Below are 24,685 nucleotides of genomic sequence, written 5' to 3'. Positions count from 1 at the left end.
TAATAAGCACATTACATTGACGTGAATATCCTATTTTAAATAATAATCTTGGTCCAGTAACATAAGACCCTTTATGTGCTTAATTGCTTTATATATGTGTGTGTGTGTGTGTGTGTGTGTGTGTGTGTGTGTGTGGATAACCCTATAGTCTATCTATACACCATGTGATTTACTTCATCTCTCCTGGCACATACGCAAAAGTGACATCAGCGTCCTCAGGCTCTGCCATTCTTATAAAACTGCATTCTTGTTAGCAGAGGTCATGAAGATCCTAAACTCATCACACATTCCTCATTAGACAGCCAGACAATTTATCTTCTTTCAGCTACACAGTGCACAGTCCTCTTGATGAGATGCTTATTTGAGTATAGTCCATGTCCAGTCCAGTACAGTCCATGCATGAATAAAGAAATACTTTGACACTCAACCTGAATCTGATATTCACTCCCTCAACACAACTGAGTAAAGATAACTGTTGATTTAATAAAAGTCTACAATAAAGTTACAGTAGAGCAAGAAAACATAAAGTTTTTGATCAGTTTCTTAAGATTGTCAGTGACATTAAGTCCCTGCACACTGCAGAAATCTTTTACACCCTTAAAACAACAACCCTACAAAACCAGACACAAATCTTATCTCTTAAGAAATAAGATTATCAAAAGTGAAGAAGGGGCTCGCTACACACACAAGAAAAGACCTTTATTTCTTTAAATACTTTCTGCAAGTAGAGGAGCGCACATTTTGCATATCATAATCAGAATTGCTTGCGAATTAGGAAAACAAACCACAGTTGTGATGTACAGTAGGGGATTACAAGCTCCACAAACATTATTGTGTGGTGTAACAAATCACATCACACAGTCTGACTTCTAAAAAAAATGCAGCAAATGCACAATTGTATCCAGACTACAAAAATAAAATTCAGGTGTAATTCAGAAGACCAAATTGATCTGATCTCATCAAAATTAATACAGACTTTTGGTTCAAATGCTGTTTAAAGTGAACAAGTAGAATCAGCAATTGGTATACCCCATGATGTATCTATCCTGCATGATACGCATGTACGCCATATGCCCACTGGGATTTCCCATATGCCCACTAAAAAATAAACATTAAAATATCAATATCAACCAATATTATATTCCACATTGGGGCCATATAATTCTGCTTTCATTTCCCTCCGTTCAGTGTTCAAAAATTTTTAAAAAAACAAACAGATGTAACAGATAAAAAGTGACAAAACCGTGGACCTACAACAAGAGGTTTGCTATATTAAGTGCATGAGTTAATTCTTTAGCCGTGTTTGTCTGTGTGTCTGACAAGTTGCTATGAAACAGAAACTGCAATGAGTGTTGAGTATGTCTTAAACATCCTGTAATACAGAAAACTGTGCTGCCTGGTAGTAAAGATGTGCGCTCACCTGAGGAGAACATGTGTCAGAAACCTCTGACACAATGTTGTCAGGAAGTCAGAAGAATAAACTGTGGAGACGGAGCAGCTAATGACTGCCACTACTTGGATGAAGATGAAAAGGGCAAAAAGAATTGTGGACAAGAAATGGATGACTCTGATAAATGTTCAGTTTTTTTGGCCTTCTATTTTTTATTTTGAGATTACTGATCTTCAATTGTGTTTGTTCTTCCTCAAACATGCTCTTGTTATGAAGCTATACACTGCCTGAGTCACCAATGCACCACAGCAGGAGAAAGGCAAGAGAGAGGAGAGCGGTCCCCAGTAGGTCTCCAAGGGCTGTGAGGTAGGGTATTGAGTAACTGTCGGGGTCTTTACCCCTCCGCCACAGACAGTGGACCATACAGTCAGCTATACACAGCAGGGAGAGGACCTGAGAGACAGAGACATGAGAGAAATTATAGAGCAGCGATGAAGCCTGCAGAAGGAAAAATGACTATGATGTCTGACTCACCTGAATCAGGGAAGCAGACAAGAAGGCGACAATGAAGAGAGGGCTGGGCAAAGTGTGGCCTCCTTTTAACAAGTGAATGCTGTATATGAAGATAAGCTGACCAGGGATGACCAGTAGAAGCAGAACCTGGGCAGATCGATGGTTTGCTCCTGCCATGACAAAGCTGAACATCAGATCATGTGTGTCTGACCCTTATTTAAATGGTTTAAACTTTTGATCTTTACCTGAACCAAAGAAAGTGCGACAAGGGTTGAAGCAGCTCTTACGGTCTTCAGGAACCTCTCCAGGTGAGTAGTTCAAATGCAAATTAGTAGAAATACGACTAGACTGTATGGAGACAAGGTTTCCTCCAATACCTGATTAGAGAAGAAGAGGTGTGAGAAGGGTCAACAGCAAGGCCATAAGTGTGACTGAACCTAATCCAGACAAAGGGGGTTAAAGGGGCCAAATGCATGTTGGAGGGCCGAATAGTTTCCAAAAACCCCCCATCCCACACCTTTAATGTCAGATTGTTGGTGGGGTGGGGGTGGGGGGGGGGGGGGGGGGGGCCTAAAGCCTACCTGGAGAAACTGTCACAATGGTCATAAGTAAACTACCAGGAATGTGAGCTTGCACTCATTTCATAGATAAGTGAGACCCAAAAAGGGAGTCTTAACAGTTTAGCAGTCCTGCTTGTGTGGAGTTATCTGGTCCTTTCTCCAGTTCAAATGACCCCAAAGATCATTTAAGCTTTTAGTTCGGGCAATAATTTATTTTCCAAGAGTTCTGACACAGTGTTTAATTCTGGCCAGTGTCATGTTGTCAGACCCCCACTGGGGCGGAGAGGTCAGTTTGTGTAGGTCTTGGGGGAGACAGTCCCCATGTTTCTGTGGAATTCAAGAAAGGTAGAAAAACAAGTCTGTCTTTCTTTCTCTTGGAAATTAAAGAAAATGAACAGGCTCCTCTACAGTTTCATCACCATTTTTAGTAAATTATCACACTACCAAACTACAAACTGAAGTGTCACTCTCATACACTGTTAAAAGTTTGTGATCGCTTTGATCAATATCTATTTATTACTCACATCACAAATGTGACATCACAGTTTTTCGGAGCTAAGTGCAGAGAACTTTCAGAGAGCAGAAAATAATGTGAACACAACTTCAATTTGTAACATGAAGGCTCTGTTTCTGCTTTTTACCTCGCGATTGTTGAGACAAAATATAAAATAGTTGCAGCCATAATAACTTTCCAGAGTTGTAAGAACTGCTCAAATGTGCCATGTTCACCATCTTAGTTTAGGATGCTAACATGCAAAACTAAGATGGTGAATGTGGTACATTATCCCTTCAAAACATCAACATGCTGACATTATTGTGTCCATAAATGCACTTTTAAAACTCACCATACCATACCATACCATACCAAGAGGACAACTCACCATTTATGACTGGAGCATAAACTATAATTCCTGCCAGGTTTGGATCTGACACAGTCTTGTCCAGAATAAGTCCCCCAATACTAAAAGAAAGACAACCAAAAATGTGTTTTTTATAAGTTCTACATATTCTACACACTGCTGGCACTTTCAGATATTAACACACTCATCAAAACACAAACAAAAAAAAGTGATATTGCACTGTGTGAGTGAACAAGCAGAGAAATTCATTCAAATGAATTTGTTTGGATAAGTATGCAGCCATTTGCTTTGTTTGGACATAACTGCTAGATTCAACATTTTGTATTCCCTGTCACACCACATTTAAATTGTATTAATCAGTTGTGAGTACCATTTTTCTTTGAAACAATTTGTTTGTCTTGCTGGTTCATTAATAAAAAATGCTCCTGTGCTTAGATCTTAGTGGCATTTGATGCATGTTAGCATTTAGGGTAGGCTAAATACAGTATATACCAATAGTGATGGGATAAAATTCTAAATGCTAAAGAAAGTGTGAGGAAAACAACAGCACTTTGACCTTGACAGGGCACACACTGTATATTCATGATTTTGATACATTCAGTGAACTGTCCTCCCTTCTTTGGTTAAACTGTGGTCCTTCTTCATAGGAGGGAGATTGCCACACAGGTATCCTGTTTTCACAGTTACTTGCTGACCATGTCATTAACCATATAGAGACAAGAATCAGTATACTGAACTGTTATGGGAGAGGGGAAAACGCTCCCAGGGCAGTAAACATTCTATGAAAGCTCTTGTACATCTGTGTTATCAGAACTTCATTGATGTATCTTTGATTCTGAAGGCCTGTCTTCAATAAATGTTAAACTTCAAGGTGTTCTCTGTTTCCTGCATGATGCAGAGGGATGGAGCCTAAATTCAGTTTATATCTATCAAATGTATAGCTCAGTATATCAGAGTTTCCATCACACTGCAGTGGATATTTGTCTTTGATGTGGCTATAGAATAAAAATATACACATAACATTAATTCTTTAAACAAAAATATACAAAAATATACTCAACCTTGTAAAAACCTGTGATAAGACTACAAAACAATTACAGTAATCATGAACTTCAACATTTACAAAACAGCTAAATGTATAAAAAAGGCAAGTACTCTGAATGCGTGTATAAAGAGGAAGAAATGACCGGGTTTTAAAGCAGAGGTGAATACCTGCTGATGACCATCGCTGTTATGATTGGTTCCCAGCCTGTGTAGAGCAGGATGTGACTGGCCGGGTGTTTGGAGGAGATGACCACCCAGAGAGGGATCAGGCACAAGAATAACAGATCCACCAGATACAACACATAGGGATACAGTTCTGTCAAGAGGAAAGGTCATTATTTATTGCTTCATTTTAAACCAGGGTTCAATCTAAAACCTTGTTGGATCTCTGGGCTTTATGGAGGTGTTAGATCAAGGGTCACAACTGCCATCTGTTGGCCAAAAGTGAGAATGACATGACTTCTGGCTCTTGGAACGACTTGTGTATTACTGTTTCTGTTACTGTGTGTGTTACAGAATCAGATAGTCCCACCAATACATCTTGTTCACATCCTTGTTTACCTCTGAAGGAGTAAAACCACTGACTGAAGCCGGCCAGCAAGGCAAGAGTGATGAGATCCCCAAAGCTGGCTGCCATGGGTGTGGCCACATTGTCAGGGTTGATTCCCATCCGCTTGGAGCCAATAATCACTCCCACCATGATAATACCTGGGAAAAATAAAAGTCAAGGCGAGTTCTTAATCTGAGGTGACATGGAATAAGTCCTAATGGTGATAATTTTGTCAGAAATAACTGATTAAATAGAGAACTGATAGTCTTTATCTTATTTCCATTTCAACCTAAATGGAACAAAATAACCTTCAGTTCCTCATTTACATGTCTTCCTCTCAGTTGTACTTATAAACAGAATAAAGGTGGTGTGGGGTAAATAGGAAAGTAAAGGGGGGCATCCAGCCCTTAATCACTAGCAACACCTCTGCCTCTGTAACTGTTGTGATAACAAAATTCAAAGTGTAGATTGATCAAAAGGCATTCTGCAGCAAAAAATGATAAACCTCAAGCAGAACTGATTTGGATGCCTGATGCCACAGTCCAAATGTTCTTGTTTACATTTCTCAAATAAGAATGTGCAAGTATTTAGGTATCTTTGCTATGAAAATACACTGAAGCTTTAGGGGGCCTAAATGAAAGAATTAATTGGTACTATAGGCTAACACAGAGTCAGTAGTGAAGAATGATGCAATGTAGAAGGCTGTCTCTGAACAGAAAAAAGGAGAAAGAAGAAGCAGAATGGATTTCATAGAAACACAGGGCTACCCAGTGCCTGTAAATGTGTAATGTATGTGTCACAGCTAATTAAACTTAATGAGGATTCCTGAGGTCGCAGGTGAAGAAAGGAGGGTGACAAGTGGGATGGAAAAAGGGTTGAATAGGTCTAATGGTGATCTGTGTAGGTGTGTTGTTGCACCTGTCTCAACTTTTTACACTCAAGAAGAGGTGAAGGAAAGAGGAGAGAGGTGATGGCAGGTTGTGTTGTTACCTTGCAACATTGAAGCCACAAAGGCAGTAGAGACACTGGTTGAACACAGGAGCGCTGCGTGATTAAAGGGCATCTTTCCTTCTGCCATCCAGCCCAACAAGATTGCCAATAGGGAAGCTAAAAGGCCGAGCACTGTGGCTTGTAGCTGTAAAAACAGTTTGGACCAGTATTTTAGAGTATAATGATGTAAATAAACTGTTAATGATACGGATATGATTCACTGGTGGGTGATACATATTAGTCACATGCTTTTAATAGATGACATTAATGTACCTGCTTGAGTGCCAGGTTCCCAATGATCAACATCCACTTTTCTCTGACAAGTTCCATTTTTCCTGCATTCACCTGACGACATTAGATAAATGTTGTTCATGTTGTTATTGGTACACAGCAAAGCAAAAAAATTCAACTGAGATTTTTCCTTGGTATTTTAACATTTAACATATTTCTCATCTTTGTAGTGACACCGACACTTTTGATATTAAAAAAATCCAATTTAACAGTTAAATATTAAACTAAATTGTACATCTACAGCCTCCTAAATATGTAACTTGCTAGACTGCTTTTGGGCAATGAAAATAAGACTGTAATATCTGATGACTTGTTAGGTGTTGTTTGTAATTCTAATCTATATAAAACATCAGTATATGTCAAATATCCAAACAAAGCACAAAGATGATAATAGGCTGACAAAAATGTCTCAAAAATGAGCCATGAATTTTGTGTTAGTCAAAAAAAACATTTTAAGGGGAAATTAAACCATAAAGTAATTAACTAATAATACTAATGGAAAGCTTAATTACTTGTTTACTGTACAGTTCAATCTCAAGACTAAGCTGTCGCCTAGGAACAGTGTAACCTTAACACAGAACACAATAGATACAAGATATAGATGAATGATTAACATGTTAATGAATGATTACCATGACAACATTTTAGTATTATAGTATCTCCTTTAACAGGAAAACATGATTTCACAATTATTGGACTATTGTTAGCATTAATGTGTCCTGCAGGAGGATATTGTGCTGCAAGGTGATCTGCTGCCACAGTCTTCACAGATCAGTGAGGAGTTTCACACAAGGACAGAAAACCCATGATGCAAGAGGGGCAGAAATATAATTCTGAGAAAGAGACTGTAGTTAAACCTTTCGATCATTTTTTGTATTATTCACTTTCACTCCAACTTATTTCATTGCGTTCACTTCATTATGTTGCTTTATGCTGCGTGTAATCTTCTTAGCACATGACTTATTCCTTATGGTATTTATATTATAAATAGATTACTGACGAGAAGTCACTTTTTGTGCATATAATGGTAAGTGTGTGATTTGATTAAATTGCTGGCCTTCTCTCTCTCTGTGTGTGTGTGTGTGTGTGTGTGTGTGTGTGTGTGTGTGTGTGTGTGTGTGTGTGTGCGCATGTTCTCGTGCCCACACTCACAGCAGTGGAGAGTCTGGAGGCCAGAGTCATTTCCAGGTTCCCCTTCATGCCTAATACAGCAGGAATCAGAATGAAGATCTCTGTGATTTCCTGAAACACGTCCCAGCTCTGCCATAAAAATACACACACAGTGATAAATATAGTCGACACCAACACACAGTAAATTACCTTTCTTAAAGTTAAGGTGATGTTTACTTTAACTAAACTCGTCCATTTTGAAATTCAGATTAGTTTTTATTCATTTCATGATCCACTTATTTCTCCTCTAACTCATCTCTGTGCAGCAGAATCTCATCTTTCTTTCCTCTATACCTGTTTCCTCTCTCTTCATCTTTACTTCTTCACAAAAAAATGTTTTCAATGCATAAATTTAATTCAACTTAATTTAGCTACCAGGCACTTGGAAGGACTAGAAATGATGACCTCACCAAGGAGATGATTAAATCTCTAAACCACTTCTGTGTCTTCTTTGCCTTCCCCTCGTTTCCTCACCTGAACCACTTCAAGCAGCATCCCAGCAGAGACTGTTCCCAGTCCAGCCAGCAGAAATGGCACCAGTATCTGCAGCACCATGGAGCAGACTGACTCAGCAGGCACACCAGCGCCATTTGGACTCTTTGCCTTATTGGATCCACTGAACCTTGACCCACTATAGTGTTCATTTAGGAGCAGAGAGTCTGTCTCAGTGTACTCCCGTGGCTCGTAATCTGGTGAAATAGTCTCATTAGAAGTAAAATGTTGCGGAGTTCCCAAATGCTGTGGTAAGGGCTGGTTCGATCTGTTTTGTTGGCTGGGGCTTCTTCCCACAGAGCCACTTGGGGACGTCTGCTCATCCTTTGACCCTTTGACAACCATGGTGTTAAGTTGGGTCTTGGCAGGATATTATTCCTGCTGCTCCGGCTCCTGAGAAACAGCAGCGCCTACACTGGTCACAAACAGTTGGCCTAAAGGAAAATTAATACCAACAATGAGCTCACCAACAGAATAACCCAGAGCCAGTATCATGTACCACCATACACCAGAAATGTCCCCAAATACAGGCTGTTTTTCTGTCAGAAAAGACAACATCAACTGCACAGAAGCAGAAATAAAACAGTAATAAAGAATTGGTGGATGTATAACAGTAGTATTAGCTGGAGAATGCCACAGTAAAACATCTCAGCATTAAATAGTTATAAAAACTCTATCAGACAAACAAAAACTGACTCTCTGGAGTGTAGAAAACTTTGCTGTTGCATCAGGCTGTTTCAGAGTCATCTGATGGCACAGATCGCCTGCATTATCATTCTTCATGCCTGTTTCCCATCAGCAGCACTGAGGTCATGTTGTCTGACAGAGACAATGGACTTCATTTGAAATTCCTAAGAGATGACCTGGTACAAAACAGCTGAGGCTACAGTTATAAGAGGTAAGAGAGAGTACCTACAAAATTTTACACAATCTGCTAAACTGGGCACATCAAAAAAACATACTTGTCAACATTGTGTATTAAAATTGATCAAAACTAGTTTAGGAACTTATATTCATCCTTGCAAGCCGATGTTGTATTATTTGATGCTAAATTAAGGTAAGCTTGGGCAGAAGAGCTAAACTGAAATCACTGACAATACATGGAGGGTAACTATAATTAAGATATACAACACTTCTATAGATTTATAACAGTTTGTATACAACATAAATGTTAAAAATCAACTTATACAATTTAAGGTTGTAAATAGACTCTATTACACAAAATCAAGGCTCCAAACTATATATCCTAACGTCTCCCCCCTGTGTGACAAGTGCAAACAGGATACAGGGTATGCCCCGAGCGCCACTCCTTCTGGTCTCTTATATTTGACTATATATCAAAGGGTTATGGTAAAACAATAACACCAGATCCCTTCTCGTCATATTTGGGTTACCTGTGAACTCTGTCATGGATAATCACATTGTTCAGGCCATCTCACTCTGCACTCTGCTAGTGAAACGCCTCATTCTACAACAATGGAAATCTGAGTCTAGCCTTTAATACAAACTTGCCAATAAGGAAAATGTCTTCCTGAAAATCTGGAAACCGCTGCTCAACAAATGATCGACATCCCGGCAGAAGTGAACTGACTCATACACTTCATGTGCTTGACATGACGTGATAACGTCCTGTTCATGCTGTATTACATTCACATATCATTGGGATCACTGTTGTTGCCAATGCTACTTTCTGTTTTGTCTTTTGTCTTTTGTTTGTTTTTCTATTCCTGAATAACATTTATTATTTAAAATTAATAAATGAATGTCATTTTTCCCTTTTGTTTGCTGCTTGTTCTATTGTATACAACCATATATATTTTTTAATCCTTGTGCTTTTTTTAACTGGACATTACTTTATCCTGCCTCTATGTTTAACACAGAGTGCTGCCATTGTAATTTATACCTGTCCTTTAAAAATCCAATAAACAGACTTAAAAAAAAATCGAGTTAAGGAATCTGCTTCAGGCTGTTGAAAAACTTTGAAAGAATAGCAGCTTTACCGTATATTTAAACTAGTTAAGTTTGTCTGTTAAGAAACTAAAACTTTGATGAAAATACACATAATTTTAAAATGTAAATAGTTTAATTAATAGGCAAAATCATCAATTGACCAATCATCAAACCCTGAAAACGGTCAGCAAAGCCACAACTAACTGTTGTGAGTAAAAACTTCTCAAATCCTTCAAGAGTATTTAGTGTTTTCTAAAAGGGGACCTGAACTGCTGGACCCACAGATCTGTGAGAAAGTCACCACTGTATGATGCTCCAGAGTATCTAATGGAAGCAGGATACATCAAACAAACACAATATAATGAAAAGCTTTCTTCAGTTAGACACTAATGGTCTCTAAGATCAAGATCACAGGGTTCAAGCTAAAACAAGAACCAGAGCGAAAGTTTTAATTCACATTTCAAACTAATTTGCAATGCCAATTTACTTTTGGTATGTCTCCGTATCTCCAGCGTCTCTGCTAACACAGACTCTTAATAATGAAACAACATGCCAGTATTTTTTAATTCTATAATTTGAACAATGTTTGCTCTATAGTTTGAAGTCGAAAAGTGGAATAAATAAGTGCCTTACCGTTAATATGAAACTATGGGAGAAGAAGAAGCGTCTATTCTCACCCTGCACTGCTGACCGTGACTCTTCCTCGTGGCCTCTGTCATCCTCTGAATGATGTGCTGAGTCTTCACAGTCCCCCTACAAACACACACACTCATTCGCTCTCACACACACCACGTAACTGTCACTGTCTCACCCCCCCTATTACGTGTAAAGCATGCATTGCATATTCTATAGCCTGCATAACACACACACACACACACACACACACACATACTAACACACACACACACACACACACACACATCTTTGACAGTCATTTGTTAAGAGTAGTCTAACGTTTGCCTGTGACTGTGTTATAGCAGTTGAATGTTGTACAGTTATTCTTTCTTCACATGGAGTTTATTGTCTTTCTTTTATTCATTTATTTAATGTTTATAATGTATGGAGTGCATGGATAACTGCATAACTTATAGCCTACACGATTACACAACCTCTATCTATCTATCTATCTATCTATCTATCTATCTATCTATCTATCTATCTATCTATCTATCTACCTATCTATGTATCTAGCAATCTAGCTATCTCCCAGTGACAGCTCTTCTGGACTCCGTTTCCCATGAGCACTAGCGACCATTCACAAAATCATAAGACCCATCATGGGACTATGTAGCCCCACTTTGTAACAGCAGTGTTTTGGGTCACCTATGCTGGCACTATGGCGGTAGAAACCATCGCACCAGACTGGGAGTTTGACCGTTTTGACGACGGTTCACAAAGTAAGTTCTGACCTGCAGAGACTTTAACACAGACGTGTTAAAGTTGATAACTACATTAGCTTCCAGTGCTAGCAGGCGCTGCTAGCAAGATGTGTAGCCACGGGGCTCCGTGTATTTGCTGGAATGAAGCAACTCCTAGCTGTTTATTGCAAATAAACATTAACCTGTAGAGTTAACTCACGTACTGTGTACTTAAATTGAACAACCAGCTTACTCAGGCAAGTTAATGTAAAAGGTAAATTCATAAAATTAAGTGACAGAGACATTTTAGCCAACGCTGTTTATCATCATCCATCACATACAGCTGATCGGTTTGACAGGCTAACGACACTCCAGTAGTTGTACAGGGTACAACAGCACAAATAACGTTACATTAAGATTAACCTGCCAACAACAGTAACGTTTGAATTGGCTTATAGAATATAAATATTTAGTTAAGGGCCTTGAGTAGTTATTTTAAGGAATTTGACTCTGGTTTAATGGCTCTCATGTACTTTCACAAAGCAACAACACAACAATCTTCAGAAATATACACAAGTAATGACTATAAACAGGTGAAACCGTATCTGTGAACTATAAGCAGGATACAAATAGTGCAAAGAAGTGAAGAGTGCTGAGATAAATATTAAATGGTCAAAAAAGACAGTACTTTATATACTTACAGTGGTTATGTACAGTATTAACACCCTGTTCACTGTCTGCGGAAACACAAAGAGGGAACTTGATGCTAAAAAGACTGTAAATGTGGCAGATCATCCACTTGATATGACTAACAGACTTCTGCAACCTCATATAAGCTTCAGATACACTTTTAAATGCATTTTTGCACAAAATGACTATGTGGACACACTGTGAATTTTGGCCCCCATCGCTTACATTGAAAGCACATTTGAAGGGGATCTGTTAATATCCAGTATAAACAGGATGAATGATTACAGCGAGGAAAACCTCTTTCAGTGTTCATATGAACACCTGACTGTTGTTTTAAGACAGACCTGAGAAATAATGAACCTGTCCTTTAACTCTCAAGCCAGCATCAGCCAGTGGAGGGTGGAAGTAGTCATCTGAATACTTTTTCCACCACTGATACTTCAAGTATATTCTGCTGATAATACTTCTGTACTTTTAGTATAATCAGAATGCAGGACCTTTACTTGCATGAAGTATTTGTCATTTTGTGTGGTAATTCTACATGATAACCACATTCAAAACAAGTAACATCAGAATACTTAATTTCAAGTAAAACTGCTTCATTCAAAATTTCATATAAGTCTATCAAAAGAGAGTTAAATTATTATATATATTATTTTTTTGGATTATTACACATGCATTAATATGTAAGCAGCATTTTGTAGCTGTTTCAGGAGGGAAAAGCGGGGTTCATTTATTTTATATACTACTGGGTGTTGTGTTTGTGTGAGAACAGTACATCATATTTTGTAAGATAATCACATGTTTTGGAGAAAAAAATGATCTGAAAAGTAACTAGTACTCATAGCTGTCAAGTAGAACAATGTTTGCTTCGGACTTGTAGAATACAAATAGACAATAGGAGAAAATATAAGTTCTCTAGTGAAGTACATTGTACTTAAAGGAATAGTTTCAACATTATGGAAAAAGGTTTTATTTTCCTTTCTTGCTGAGAGTTAGACAATGAGATTGATGCCACATGTCTCATATCTGTTCCTTAAATATGAAGCTTCACCCAACAGCTGCATTAGCGTAGCACAGAGACAGAAAACAAAGGTCCAAAGGTTAACATAATCCACCTACCAGAAGATTCTTGGTTTCAATCTTTTCATCTAACTTGCGGCATGAACACGGATAAAATTTTTAAGTACAATACTTGAGTAAATGTTAGTTTCAACAATTGTCCTCAATCAAACCTTCCACCCTACAGAAATACACACAGAGGTTCAACTGAAGAACTACAGCAAATTTCTGGAGGAGTACACATCTCAGCTGAAGGGCATTGAGGAGGCTCTGGATGACTCTATTGGAGATGTGTGGGACTTCACTCTGGACCCCATCGCCCTGAAGGTATCACACTGAAAACCAGCCACTGTACATCAACCTGAAAAGACTGACATCAGCTTTACACAATTCAAACTTGTGTAATTTCCTTCCCAATCTGTTCTACCCTCTTTCAGCTTCTCCCATATGAGCAGTCTTCCTTATTGGAGTTAATTAAAACAGACAACAAGGTAAAGTTTTTAAGTCTTATATCCACAAAGTTTTGTTTTGTTTTGTTTTGTTTTTTTGGATGATCACTGTTAATATGTCGGCTGTGCAGGTCCTGAACAAAGTCATTACAGTGTATGCTGCCCTCTGTAGTGAAGTGAAGAAGCTCAAGTATGAGGTAAGAATGGTCAACACTGCACTCTGGTTGGTTTTTGTTGTAGTGTTTTATCAAACAGCATCTCCCCACATGGATGTTTGTATCCTTTGTTAGTTATTTACCATAATATACGTATCCTGACTCTGTTTAATATTCATGTTCCCTTGCAGGCAGAAACCAAGTTCTATAATGGCTTATTGTACTATGGAGAGGGAGGTAATCAGTCAGCAATTACTATTTGCTTTTATCCTGAGTTTGTTTCCTGATAAAATGCTAAAAATAAGACCTGTGTGTGCATTTATGTTACAGTGTCTGACACCAGTGTTGTTGAAGGAGAGTCCCAGATTCAGATGGGCAGATTCATCTCCTTCCTACAGGTAGGCAACAAATAATCATAACAGTCACAACGTAATTTATTTTAAATCCAAAAACACTGATGTCTTCTCTCATTGTCTTTTAATAGGAACTGTCCTGTTTTGTATCAAGATGTTATGAAGTGGTCGTCAACATTATTCATCAGCTGGCTGCCCTCTACAACAGCAACAAGTAAGATCCATGAACAGAAGCCAGTAATGTTACACAGTGAATGCACTGTTCTTGTTGAATTGGTTTAAATGCCCACATTGTGCAACGATCCTGTTTGCAATTAATGTGAAGAGAAAACTACAATTTACAGACTGCAGATCTGGTTACTCAGGCAGTTGGTGTCAATGTAAAAACACTCTACTAAAGCATTTGTCATCTCTTATCTTAGGGGTGCAGCAAAAATCATTGAGTCATCAGGTGTCCATTTCCAGGTGAGTTTTAACCTTTGATGAGTTTTATTTATGTCCTCGGTCTCTATCCTCTATATTTCTAAACATTTCTCACCATGTTTGTTTTTCTCTCCCTCTGCAGATAGTGTATGAGCACCTCGGGGAGTTGTTAGTGGTGCTGCTCACACTCGATGAGATTATGGAAAATCACGGCACACTAAAAGATCACTGGAAGATGTATAAAAGGTGAACACATGCTCACATACAAATGTTACAACCAGTCAGATGAAGGAAATGCTTAAGAAAAGCACATTTTTGTTACATTTGTCTTATCTGGATGACTAGTAAGTGACAAAAGTGACACAGCCTGGAAAAACTGTCAAATTTGTGATTAATAACTAAAAAATGTCTTTTTATTGGAATAGCAAACAAAGCAAAACATTAATAATATGCATCCCAATTATTATATTTAGGTATTACATCTACTTAACTTAAACATATGTATATAAATTGGATCAAGAAAGATATTTTGTATTATTTTCTACCTGCATTTATACTTAATTTCCTCGCTTTAAGCAATATAATATGTGAAGTTTACGATCTGTTTTAACATACAACATGCTTTAATAGATAATCAATATAGTCTATTGTCTTCTGTAACTGCGTACTTCTGTCGTAGATTATTGAAGTCTGTGCACCATAACCCTGGAAAATTTTCCATCCCTGAAGAGAAACTGAAACCATTTGAGAAGCTCCTGCTCAAGCTTGAGGGACAGCTGCTGGACGGCATGATACTGCAGGTAACTTTATTCAGGCCTTTATTATGTTGCAGTTTCTTCTCAGGTTGATGTAATGAGGCATTTGCCGTGAGTCTTTTTGCAAACAGAGATAAAGTTCTACAATTGTAAATGTGGCTTTTTAAGACAGAGTACTTGATTCTGTTCACATCCTCTGAGCACCAACAACTCATCATATCTGTGACTGTGTGACAGGCCTGTGTGGAGCAGAGATTCGATGATCCTGGGGAAGGAGTAGCTGTTGCCAAAAACAGTGCCTTCGCTGAGGAGTTTGCTTTCAACATACGCACCATATTCACCAATATTGAGTCCAAGATTGGTCAGTTTCTCTTCTGAGGATAGACTGACTTCACAACTGAACCCAATGATTCAACTTTAAAGTGATTTATGCCTTTTGTGGTTTTCAGGTGAACCTTCAGAGATTGACCAGAGAGATAAATATGCTGGCGTCTGCGGTCTCTTTGTTCTTCACTTTCACATCTTCAGGAGCGTCGACAAAAAGTTCTACAAAGCACTGCTAGATGTCTGTAAAAAGGTAGTGTAATGTTCTTGGTTTGCCTCTCTCCTTCCTTATTTATTTCTAATTGATCTCAAGGGGCGTAAACATCTTTCTCATGTATGTTCATGTCTGGCCTTTCCTCCAGGTCCCAGCTGTCACTCTGACCGCTAACATTATCTGGTTTCCTGACACTTTCCTCATCGCTAAGGTCCCAGCTGCGGCCAAACTGATAGATAAGAAGAGTCTTCAGGGCATCAGAACGCAGAGAGACACCTACCTGCAGCAGAGAGCTCAGACCCTAACAAAGTCAGTGGGGTACCAAATCAGTCACGGTTACTTTGAGTGAAGCAGATTTTTAGATTTGAGAATCTGATTGTTTCTCTTCAGGGATGTTCAGTCCTACTATGTGTTTGTGACTTCCTGGATGATGAAGATGGAGTCCATCTTGTCTAAGGAGCATAAAAGTGACAAGTTGGCAGAAGACCTTAACAGCAGGTGTAATGTGTTTGTACAGGTAAGAACTGACAGTGTTGTCCCCTAGTGAGGCTCCGCAGGCAGGACTACAGAGCAGACCAGCTCATCACATAGCCATAACATTTGTCCAGTACTTCCTTAAATCCAGGTGTAAAAGCACCAAAGATACATTAGGTTTACCCAGTCAACCTCAGAAAGTGATCAATATCTGCCAGATATGTGCGCACCGGGAAGCGTATATCATGTTAAACAGCAATATACTTGCAGAAAGTGGATTGTCAGGATATCTTTGGTTTGAAAACATGTTTTAACTGTTGTATAGTATTAGTATTGTTAGTATTGTCTTTAAATACTAACAGTTAAAACTTGTAAGGAAAGGAAGTGATGAGCAGATCAGTCTGTGCAAAGAGGTGAGAGCTTTCACTGACTTACAGCCCACTCTTGTGTTTTCTGTCCCTCGAAGGGTATCCTGTATGCATACAGCATCAGCACCATCATCAAGACCACCATGAACATGTACATGTCGATGCAGCGGCCCATGACCAAGACCTCCGTCAAAGCTCTGTGTCGACTGGTTGAATTGCTAAAGGTGTGTCTCCGTGCGTATTACCAGTACCCATTTGAGTCTGTAAATTTAATGAAGTACAACATGTGATGTGACTCTCCCCTCAGGCTGTGGAGCACACATTTCACAGGCGGTCCATGGTCGTGGCAGACTCCGTTTCTCACATCACTCAGCAGCTGCAGTCACAGGCCCTCAACGCCATTGGCATGGCCAAGGTACGCACAAATACACAAATAATAAATCACATTGTTTGAAGGGTCATCACTGTCTTCATCTTGCATGATTTGATGTTTCTCTTTCCATAGAAAAGGGTGATTTCTGACAAGAAGTACAGCGAGCAGCGGCTGGATGTGCTGTCATCTCTGGTGCTGGCAGAAAACGCTCTGAATGGACCCAGCACAAAGGAGCGACGCCTTGTGGTGTCTCTGGCTCTCTGTGTCGGCACTCAGCTGGTATGTTGGGAGGAGTAACTGGTTAATGTGATCCTGACTTTTTTTTTTGTTTCCCTTTTTCATTTGACATTGACAATCTGTTGCTTTCTTCTAGAAAACTTTCAAAGATGAGGAGCTGCTTCCACTGCAGCTTGTGCTGAAGAAGCTGGATCTAATTAGTGAGCTGAGTGAGAGGTGGGGGACCTTGTGATCACGTTGAACAAAATTTCTTGTCACTGCATTACACAATACTTTTTTTTTTTTGCTTCATCTGCCAAAGAGCTGAGAAAGTAATTAACCGTCCAGGTGTAACGGGGCACTATATTAGCCTCACAGTTTATAATAAGTTAAGTTAAGTTTGTTTTAAATGGCTGATAATAGTGACAGCCTACAGTCTCTGCGTTATGTTGTGATGTTGATGGTGGACTAACGGCTGACAGTTACTAACGTCAGTTGACTCTAACGAAAACACCCAGACAGCTCTGATGTCGATTCAATGATGTCTGTTTATTGCTTACAAACACTTCAGGATCTGGGGGATACAAGCCCAGTCTGAGTAAAACTATTTAACATAAATAAAATCATAATCAAAGGAAACTTACAATACTAATAAATGAATTCTGTGACAAAGCTTAATAACCGTTAAATAACAAATTACAGGGCCAACGGTCTAACCTTGACCAGGATTAAAAACTCACTATATTACAGATTACACAAAGACGTTATTGATACAGATGAATCAGTTCACATAGATAATCACTCTGAATGTCAATATAATTATAATTAGTAATAAAGTCTATCTCAGGTCAGCTATACATTATTATTTACAGGTTTCCATTTAATAGTCACGCACTCACCGGGGGGATACAAGCCCTGTCTGACTGGTTCCCATAGCTGCATCGTTACCTTGGATACTATGAAGCCAAGTATCAAATATTAAATATAAGATAACAGCATAAAATAATGAAAATAACACAAATATGTACACCTTACAACTATTAAATAAAGGTAAAATTACTGAAAAAAAATTGTATTCTATATTGAAAGATTTTGCTATTAGACATAGTGACCATTTAAAGCACAATTAATGTATTTAATGTAACATGCAAGAGGCATATGTTACACAGGCAGTGGAGAAAACTTCCAAAAGTTAAGATGCTACTCCTTGATGCTGAGCCAGTGTAACAGGCAGCTGTCAACATCTGGTGAAATAGAAAGTCAGTGATTTACTGTCTCAAAACATACACTGTAGTTGGCAGAGGCAGGGTTTGAGATAAGGTTCAAACACTTTATACAACCAGATCATTAAAAGGCTGGCATCTCAAACACCCACTCCTTACTTTGGCAGGTGATCGTCAAAGATTAAATTTATACAGCTCTCCGGCGATTTCTTTGACCTACTTAAAGATACTTTAAGATTAAGGATTATTTTCCTTTGCTCCTCAGGGTCAAGCTTCAGTGTGACTGCAGTTTCCTTTACTGGCATCGAGCTGTGTTTCCCATCTACCTAGATGATGTATACGACAACGCCGTGGACGCAGCACGACTACACGTAAGCAGAATGGCCCCCGATGTACATATTACATTCACTCTCTTCTTGAGACGACACAAGGAGAAAGCTCAAACTTTTGTCCTCAAGTATCACATAGTGGTTACAGTAGTAGGCAATTTAACACAAGCAGTGAGTGATTGCCGAATTTTCAAACACATGGAAGATCATTTATATAAGCTGTTGTCTCTTTGTTTTCATTTTTACTTCATTCTTCTGCTTGTGTTGATCGGCTGTTCCGATGTTCTGCGATCCTGGATGACACCTGTGATTGGTCGGAGCAGTATATGTTTAGTGCGCTGAGGGACAGTGTGCCATCCATGTTGTACGCCAAACACATGGAGTCATGTGACCAGCTACTGGAGAGCTACGACAAGGAGATTATGGATGTTTTCAACGAGGTGAGAAGTGTGTTTTTTGTTTTTTTTTTGCACACATTTAACAAATGACTAGAGTCACAATCACATCTTCAATCTCCTTGTTTCCAGTGCACATGTGCTTAACCTGTTTTATTTTCTGTATTTCTGGCATTTATCTCTTGTAGCACCTGCTGGACAAGCTGTGTAAGGAGATTGAGAAGGATCTGCGTCTCTCTGTCCACACTCACCTGAAGCTGGATGACAGGAACCCCTTCAAAGTTGGCATGAAGGACCTGGCCCACTTCTTCTCCCTCAGACCCATCCGATTCTTCAACCGTTTCATTCATATCAAAGGTGCTCAAAATACACACACACACACACGTTATTTTCAGTACTGTTTCCCTGGGCCAAGGAATAACTCGGCAGTTTTTGTTTTGGATACAGGAGCTTTTTAAAGTTTTTCTCTCATCAAAAATAGATTTGGAACTACTGCCCTAACTTGAATGAATAAGTTACAATTGAAAGAGGTGTAAAGTATAATGCTGCCAACTGCTGAAAATGTCTAATCTGGTGTTCAGATGGTGTCACTAACATTTCTAATATGATTTCAAATGTCCTTATAGCCTATGTGACCCACTACCTGGATAAAACCTTCTACAACCTGACCACAGTTGCTCTGCACGACTGGGCCACCTACAGCGAGATGAGAAACCTCGCCACGCAGCGCTACGGACTTACGATGACAGAGGCGCACCTGCCCAGCCAGACCCTGGAGCAGGTCTGTGTGGTTGCACCTGACACATCATGATTAGAGGTTTTAATGACAGTCGATTAACTGTATCTCCTGTGTGTTTTCATCAGGGTTTGGATGTTTTGGAGATCATGAGGAACATCCACGTTTTTGTCTCTCGCTACCTTTATAACCTCAACAACCAGGTAGCCTTAATGTTTATCTTCTCTCCATTAAACCGAGCAGCACTGTTGCCCGTGTATGTGTGCAGATTTTACTGAAATAATTGTTTTGTAACAGATCTTCATAGAGAAGGCAAGTAACAACAAGCACTTGAACACCATCAACATCCGTCACATCGCCAACTCCATCCGCACCCACGGCACAGGCATCATGAACACCACGGTGAGTTTACAGGAATGGCAACGGTGTGTTTTTATTTTTTTTTATTTTTTTGTGCGTCTCCATTGTTCACTTGAGCTCTTCTTTCTCCTTCCTGCTTTCATCAGGTGAATTTCACCTACCAGTTCCTGCGTAAGAAGTTTTACATCTTCAGTCAGTTTATGTACGACGAACACATCAAATCCAGACTCATCAAGGACATCCGCTTCTTCAGAGAAACAAAGGACCAGTCTGATCAGAAGGTTAGAAAATACTCTGTCTTTGTACATTATTTAATTTCATCAAACCAGTTACACAAACAAAGTGAAATGGACAGATGGTGAATTTTGCAGAAAATGTTTTAGTTTAGTTAACAGACACAGACAAACGAGGGCTTCTCTAGACTTTCTGTTCATGGAGCAGATTTTCCTGATTTAAGATTTAACAGATTCTGTCAGTTGACCAATCTGTCTGTAATAACCCCCTGAAGTTCCTGTTTTAGAAACGGTGTTATTACTAAAACTACTTAGCTTTCTGTCAGCTATCATTCAGCTTAACTTGTCCATGTTTTTTTTGTAGTATCCATTTGAGCGAGCCGAGAAGTTTAACCGTGGCATCAGGAAACTGGGCATCACTCCTGATGGACAGAGCTACCTGGACCAGTTCAGACAGCTCATCAGCCAGATTGGTGAGAAAAACACATAAATCATGTTTCTCTGTGCTTTTCGTACAATCCAGGTGCAGGCAAATGTAAGCCAACACCATTTTTACCCTGTTTTCTTTCAGGTAATGCCATGGGTTACGTGCGTATGATCCGCTCTGGAGGCCTCCACTGTTGCAGCAGTGCTATCAGGTAAAAGAGAGAGTTGTTGTAGAGCGGCGTGTTATAGATTTTACTCCCTACGTTGTAAATTTAAGCTCTTATCTTCTTACGCTGAGTCTGGCTGAGAAAACATAACTGGATGCATCATTGAGATTTTCACCCCAAGTGTAAAGTTAGAATAAACTAAATAAATAAAAATGTAGGAATGTCCACCTCACTGTTGAATATGTGGTCACTGAAGTCCTTAATGTCGCATCTCATTAGTGTTTTGGTTTTTTTTTGTCTTCTTCAGGTTTGTCCCAGACCTGGAGGATATAGTCAACTTTGAGGAGCTGGTGAAAGAGGAGGGACTGTCAGAAGAGACCCAGAGAGCTGCTAGGTACTGTAGGGCTGAAAACGCTGCACTTTATAACTCTAAAATATCACTTGCATGTCAGTCTTTGTCTAGCATGCCCTTATTTCTCAGTTTTCTGTAGATCACTGCATATTTCTTTAGTGTATATAGATTTAGGGTTATTTTAAATCCGATGTCAGCTCCAGTTGGTATTAAAGTCAGTTTTAGTCAAATATTTCTGTCGAGTAGACACAAACTACCATGCTTCAGTTGTGTCAAATAATGTTAAGATATTTTCAATGTATTTCTCTTTTTTACACCCACAGGGGGCACCACAGCTTGACAAATGTAAATGAAACATCTCTTATTGTTTGCACAGTACTGCTTTAACATTGTCTGTCATTCCCAGTGTGCTGGATTCAGTGTTGGGAGATCTGACCAGCAACTCTGCCGAGGGGACGGAGTACTTCAAGATGCTGGTGGCAGTGTTTGCACCCGAGTTTCGCAGTGCAAAGAACATGCACCTGAGAAACTTCTACATGATTGTACCCCCTCTGGTCAGTGCCAACACGAATTCTGATATGTTTCTGTGTTACTACCTGTCACACTCTTTTCTCTTAATATTTGTTTGTGTTTACCTACCCTTTCTGCAATGTTTTTTTTTCTTTCTCTTAGACTGTGAATTTTGTGGAGCATTCCATCAGCTGTAAAGAGAAACTCAACAAGAAGAACAAAACTGGAGCTGCTTTTACAGATGATGGCTTTGCTATGGGCAAGTGGGCTTAAGTAATAAATTGCACATAACTGGATGCAGCGTGTACCGCGCAGCATTAACTAAATCTACACTTCTGCACCACTGCTTGGCTGTTGACTTACTCTCTCTTTCCTCTCAGGTGTTGCATACATTCTGAAGCTGCTGGACCAGTATCTGGAGTTTGACTCGCTGCACTGGTTCCAGGCTGTCAGAGATAAGTACAAGAAAGAGATGAACGCCGTGGTGAAGGAGCAAAATGTGCAGTCCGCCAGCCAGGATGAAAAGTTACTGCAAACTATGAACCTCACTCAGAAGAGGCTGGATGTCTACCTTCAGGTGCAGTCTCTGTTTTCAAGAGGATCTTGAGACTTTTTAGCCCATCCATCTATCCATTTTCATGTGATTCTTAATTATTGTGGGCTGTTGCCTTTTTTTAAAATAATGGATTCTATACGGAAGCAGATGAGTGTCGTAAGTGCCGTGGAGCATGTAGAATATTTGTTAACGATGAACGTTTTTGTCCTCCTTTCACCCCAGGAGTTTGAGCTGCTCCACTTCTCCTTAAGCAGCGCCCGGATCTTCTTCAGAGCGGACAAGACTGCAGCCGAGGAGACTCAGGAGAAGAAGGATAAAGGTAAGGCAGTGTTGTGATGATGAATTAGTCTTTAATTATGCAAATCCAAGGCTTTTTTGTACAGGATTTTTCATAGATAAAAATATCCTTCTGATAAATGAATGAGGAAGTCTGTGTGCAACTCACTTAAATGCCATTTTCTCCACCAGAAGAAGCTGCTAAAGGAGGTACCCCAGATGGCTCCACCCCCACTGATCCTGCCTCAAAGTGATGCTCACGTGTTGGATTGTCACTCTTGAGAATACTTTCAAATGAGTGAAGTAGACACATGGATAGAAGATGAAGAGAAGATCTCAAGCAGCAGCTGCACGAAGACGTGCGTTTCGATGATAAAAAGACTGGAAACTGGATAAAACAGCAGACAAGGGAGGGAGAATGTAGGATTTTTATGTCAGCGATCATCTTCATCAGAGAAAGAATTTGTATTCAAAGTGCTACTGCAGGAAGTGTCTTTTTGTTTTGTTTCCATTCAACAGAAACATCGATTTAACATCCCCATGGCTTTCAATTTGTAGCATTTACGCAAGTGACTGCAATTTGAAAACGTCAGTTGGCATAACGAGCGTAAGGTAAAAATTAATCCTTTCCTTTGCCACGCAGCCTTTTGATACTTTTACACTCAGTCTGGACAGACTGGATTATTTTTCTACAGTTTCTCAGCTGCATGTGTGTTCTCTGCTCATCAGGGTTCAATCTTTGACTAATTTGCATTTGTGTTTTGATTTCAGTGCTGCATTATTTCTTTGTTGGTGTTCAGTGTACTAATTGTGATAACATGATTGTTCACAGCCTTAAATGGCAGCTCTGTTCTTAATGCCTGTGTAGAGTAGCAGACTATTGAGGACTCTTGAGAATGTTTTTCAATGTAAAATCATCATCTTGTGTGCCATATTTGTGTACTGCTAATTTGTTTCATTTTATACATTGTATAGGTGAAGGTGTATGTGCCTTTCTAAACCGTGGATGTGTGTTTCAGTAACATAATGAATTAATAGTACATCTAAACACACAATCCGGTGAGTGTTGCACAATACTGAAGAGTCATTATTTCTCTGCAGCACTGAAGGTATATCATTACAGTTTTAACATGCCTCTTGATTTTATATCTATCAACATGTGGTACATGTGATAATAAGGCCATAATTTGGTCAAAATTACATTCCATGAATTAACTTGCTTGAAGAAGAAGTTCTGTAAAGTCTTTGAAGACTAATAAAACTTGCACTTTTAACTTAGAATTTAGTCTCTTAATCTTGAATATACTGAAAGCCTTCAAACTGAAAGTTAAATTATTGCAAGAAGTCAAAGCACATATTACAAGCTAATGTTTGTTGTGGATGTTTCCAGCTGTATATCAAGCAAGCCCATAGAACTTGAGAACGTGTTCCTTTGCCAAATTCATTCACCAAAAATAAACCTAACGGTTTAACTTCATGAGGGATCCCTGACTTCCACAAGAGCAATAAACAAGAGACACACGCACAGTGATTCAGGAAAGCCTTTTCTGCTTTAATACAAAGAAAAGAAGCTTTTTACTTCAGAAAATACAAGATTGGTCTGGATTTTTTTTCTCCACAAATTGTCTGTTTTCCTTTTCCTATGAAATGCTGCTGTTCACTGCTGTCCAAACAGCTTGAACTGAAATACATCCCTTTTTTTTTGCCTTGGACTCCAAACTCAGGGGGATGACCTCATGTTTATTTGTTTTCAGGTTTTTTGTTGTTTTTTTGGCTGAGAATCAGGCCTTTCTTTAAATGACATTTTAATTTTGTTTTATTTTGATGTAAGTGCCCGCAGTGCCATGTGACACCCTGTCCAGCAGATCCAGAAATGTCCTCTTACGTCCACATATTGCATCCATGCTCACCTCATAAAAACGAGGTACAAGGCAGGGCAAAATTTCTTCCAAAATAGATGTCATATATATATATATATACATACATATATATATATATAGCAATCATATATACACATTCGTACATACATATACTAATTTATGTGATGCAAAGAAACAAAAAATGTACACATTTCTTACAAAATTGTAACAAAGACTGG

At 39.1% G+C, this 24,685-nt stretch overlaps 2 protein-coding genes across 4 annotated transcripts; one reads left to right on the top strand and one right to left on the bottom strand.

Moving 5' to 3' along the window:
• Positions 1–602: 602 nt before the first annotated feature.
• Positions 603–10,910, bottom strand: slc41a2a (solute carrier family 41 member 2a). Of its 2 annotated transcripts, XM_042410937.1 has the most exons (12): positions 10,488–10,910; positions 8,557–8,679; positions 7,843–8,294; positions 7,351–7,458; positions 6,181–6,252; positions 5,908–6,052; positions 4,929–5,075; positions 4,536–4,683; positions 3,345–3,424; positions 2,149–2,280; positions 1,925–2,073; positions 603–1,843 (listed from the first exon to the last, which is right to left on the bottom strand). In XM_042410937.1, exons 3-12 carry the CDS (start codon positions 8,203–8,205, stop codon positions 1,667–1,669), a joined length of 1,521 nt encoding a protein of 506 aa, XP_042266871.1. In that variant the 5' UTR covers positions 8,206–8,294; positions 8,557–8,679; positions 10,488–10,910; the 3' UTR covers positions 603–1,666. The 2 variants fall into 2 exon arrangements, with proteins under 2 accessions (XP_042266871.1, XP_042266872.1); XM_042410938.1 differs by lacking the exon at positions 8,557–8,679 and having other exon boundaries at positions 10,444–10,910.
• A 139-nt stretch (positions 10,911–11,049) lies between these two features.
• washc4 (WASH complex subunit 4) lies at positions 11,050–23,868 on the top strand. Of its 2 annotated transcripts, none has more exons than XM_042410934.1 (33): positions 11,050–11,207; positions 13,108–13,247; positions 13,358–13,411; positions 13,501–13,566; positions 13,716–13,761; positions 13,855–13,922; positions 14,009–14,091; positions 14,300–14,342; positions 14,443–14,546; positions 14,980–15,100; positions 15,293–15,416; positions 15,505–15,632; positions 15,742–15,902; positions 15,984–16,110; positions 16,534–16,659; positions 16,743–16,850; positions 16,941–17,087; positions 17,182–17,261; positions 18,513–18,618; positions 18,900–19,016; positions 19,160–19,328; positions 19,598–19,752; positions 19,836–19,910; positions 20,005–20,109; positions 20,214–20,348; positions 20,665–20,773; positions 20,872–20,938; positions 21,201–21,287; positions 21,652–21,799; positions 21,918–22,014; positions 22,136–22,332; positions 22,534–22,630; positions 22,783–23,868. In XM_042410934.1, the coding sequence occupies exons 1-33, from the start codon at positions 11,147–11,149 to the stop codon at positions 22,839–22,841; spliced, it is 3,510 nt and encodes a 1,169-aa protein (XP_042266868.1). In that variant the 5' UTR covers positions 11,050–11,146; the 3' UTR covers positions 22,842–23,868. The 2 variants fall into 2 exon arrangements, with proteins under 2 accessions (XP_042266868.1, XP_042266867.1); XM_042410933.1 differs by having other exon boundaries at positions 22,780–23,868.
• Positions 23,869–24,685: the final 817 nt, after the last annotated feature.

This window comes from Thunnus maccoyii, chromosome 5, assembly GCF_910596095.1.
Source record: "Thunnus maccoyii chromosome 5, fThuMac1.1, whole genome shotgun sequence".
Lineage (NCBI taxonomy): Eukaryota > Metazoa > Chordata > Actinopteri > Scombriformes > Scombridae > Thunnus > Thunnus maccoyii.
This window is presented reverse-complemented; position numbering and strand designations above follow the sequence as displayed.

What these genes read in the sequence shown, in the direction of transcription:
- slc41a2a (XM_042410938.1), bottom strand. Translation starts at nt 8,205, where the DNA reads ATGGTTGTCAAAGGGTCAAAGGATGAGCAGACGTCCCCAAGTGGCTCT. An exon ending in GGAACCTGGCACTCAAGCAG is followed by an intron (nt 6,053 to 6,180) that starts GTACATTAATGT and finishes CTGTTTTTACAG; the next exon opens with CTACAAGCCACAGTGCTCGG. An exon ending in TGTGGCTTCAATGTTGCAAG is followed by an intron (nt 5,076 to 5,907) that starts GTAACAACACAA and finishes TATTTTTCCCAG; the next exon opens with GTATTATCATGGTGGGAGTG.
- washc4 (XM_042410933.1), top strand. Translation starts at nt 11,147, where the DNA reads ATGGCGGTAGAAACCATCGCACCAGACTGGGAGTTTGACCGTTTTGAC. An exon ending in CAGGCATCATGAACACCACG is followed by an intron (nt 20,110 to 20,213) that starts GTGAGTTTACAG and finishes TGCTTTCATCAG; the next exon opens with GTGAATTTCACCTACCAGTT. An exon ending in TCAGGAGAAGAAGGATAAAG is followed by an intron (nt 22,631 to 22,779) that starts GTAAGGCAGTGT and finishes TTTCTCCACCAG; the next exon opens with AAGAAGCTGCTAAAGGAGGT.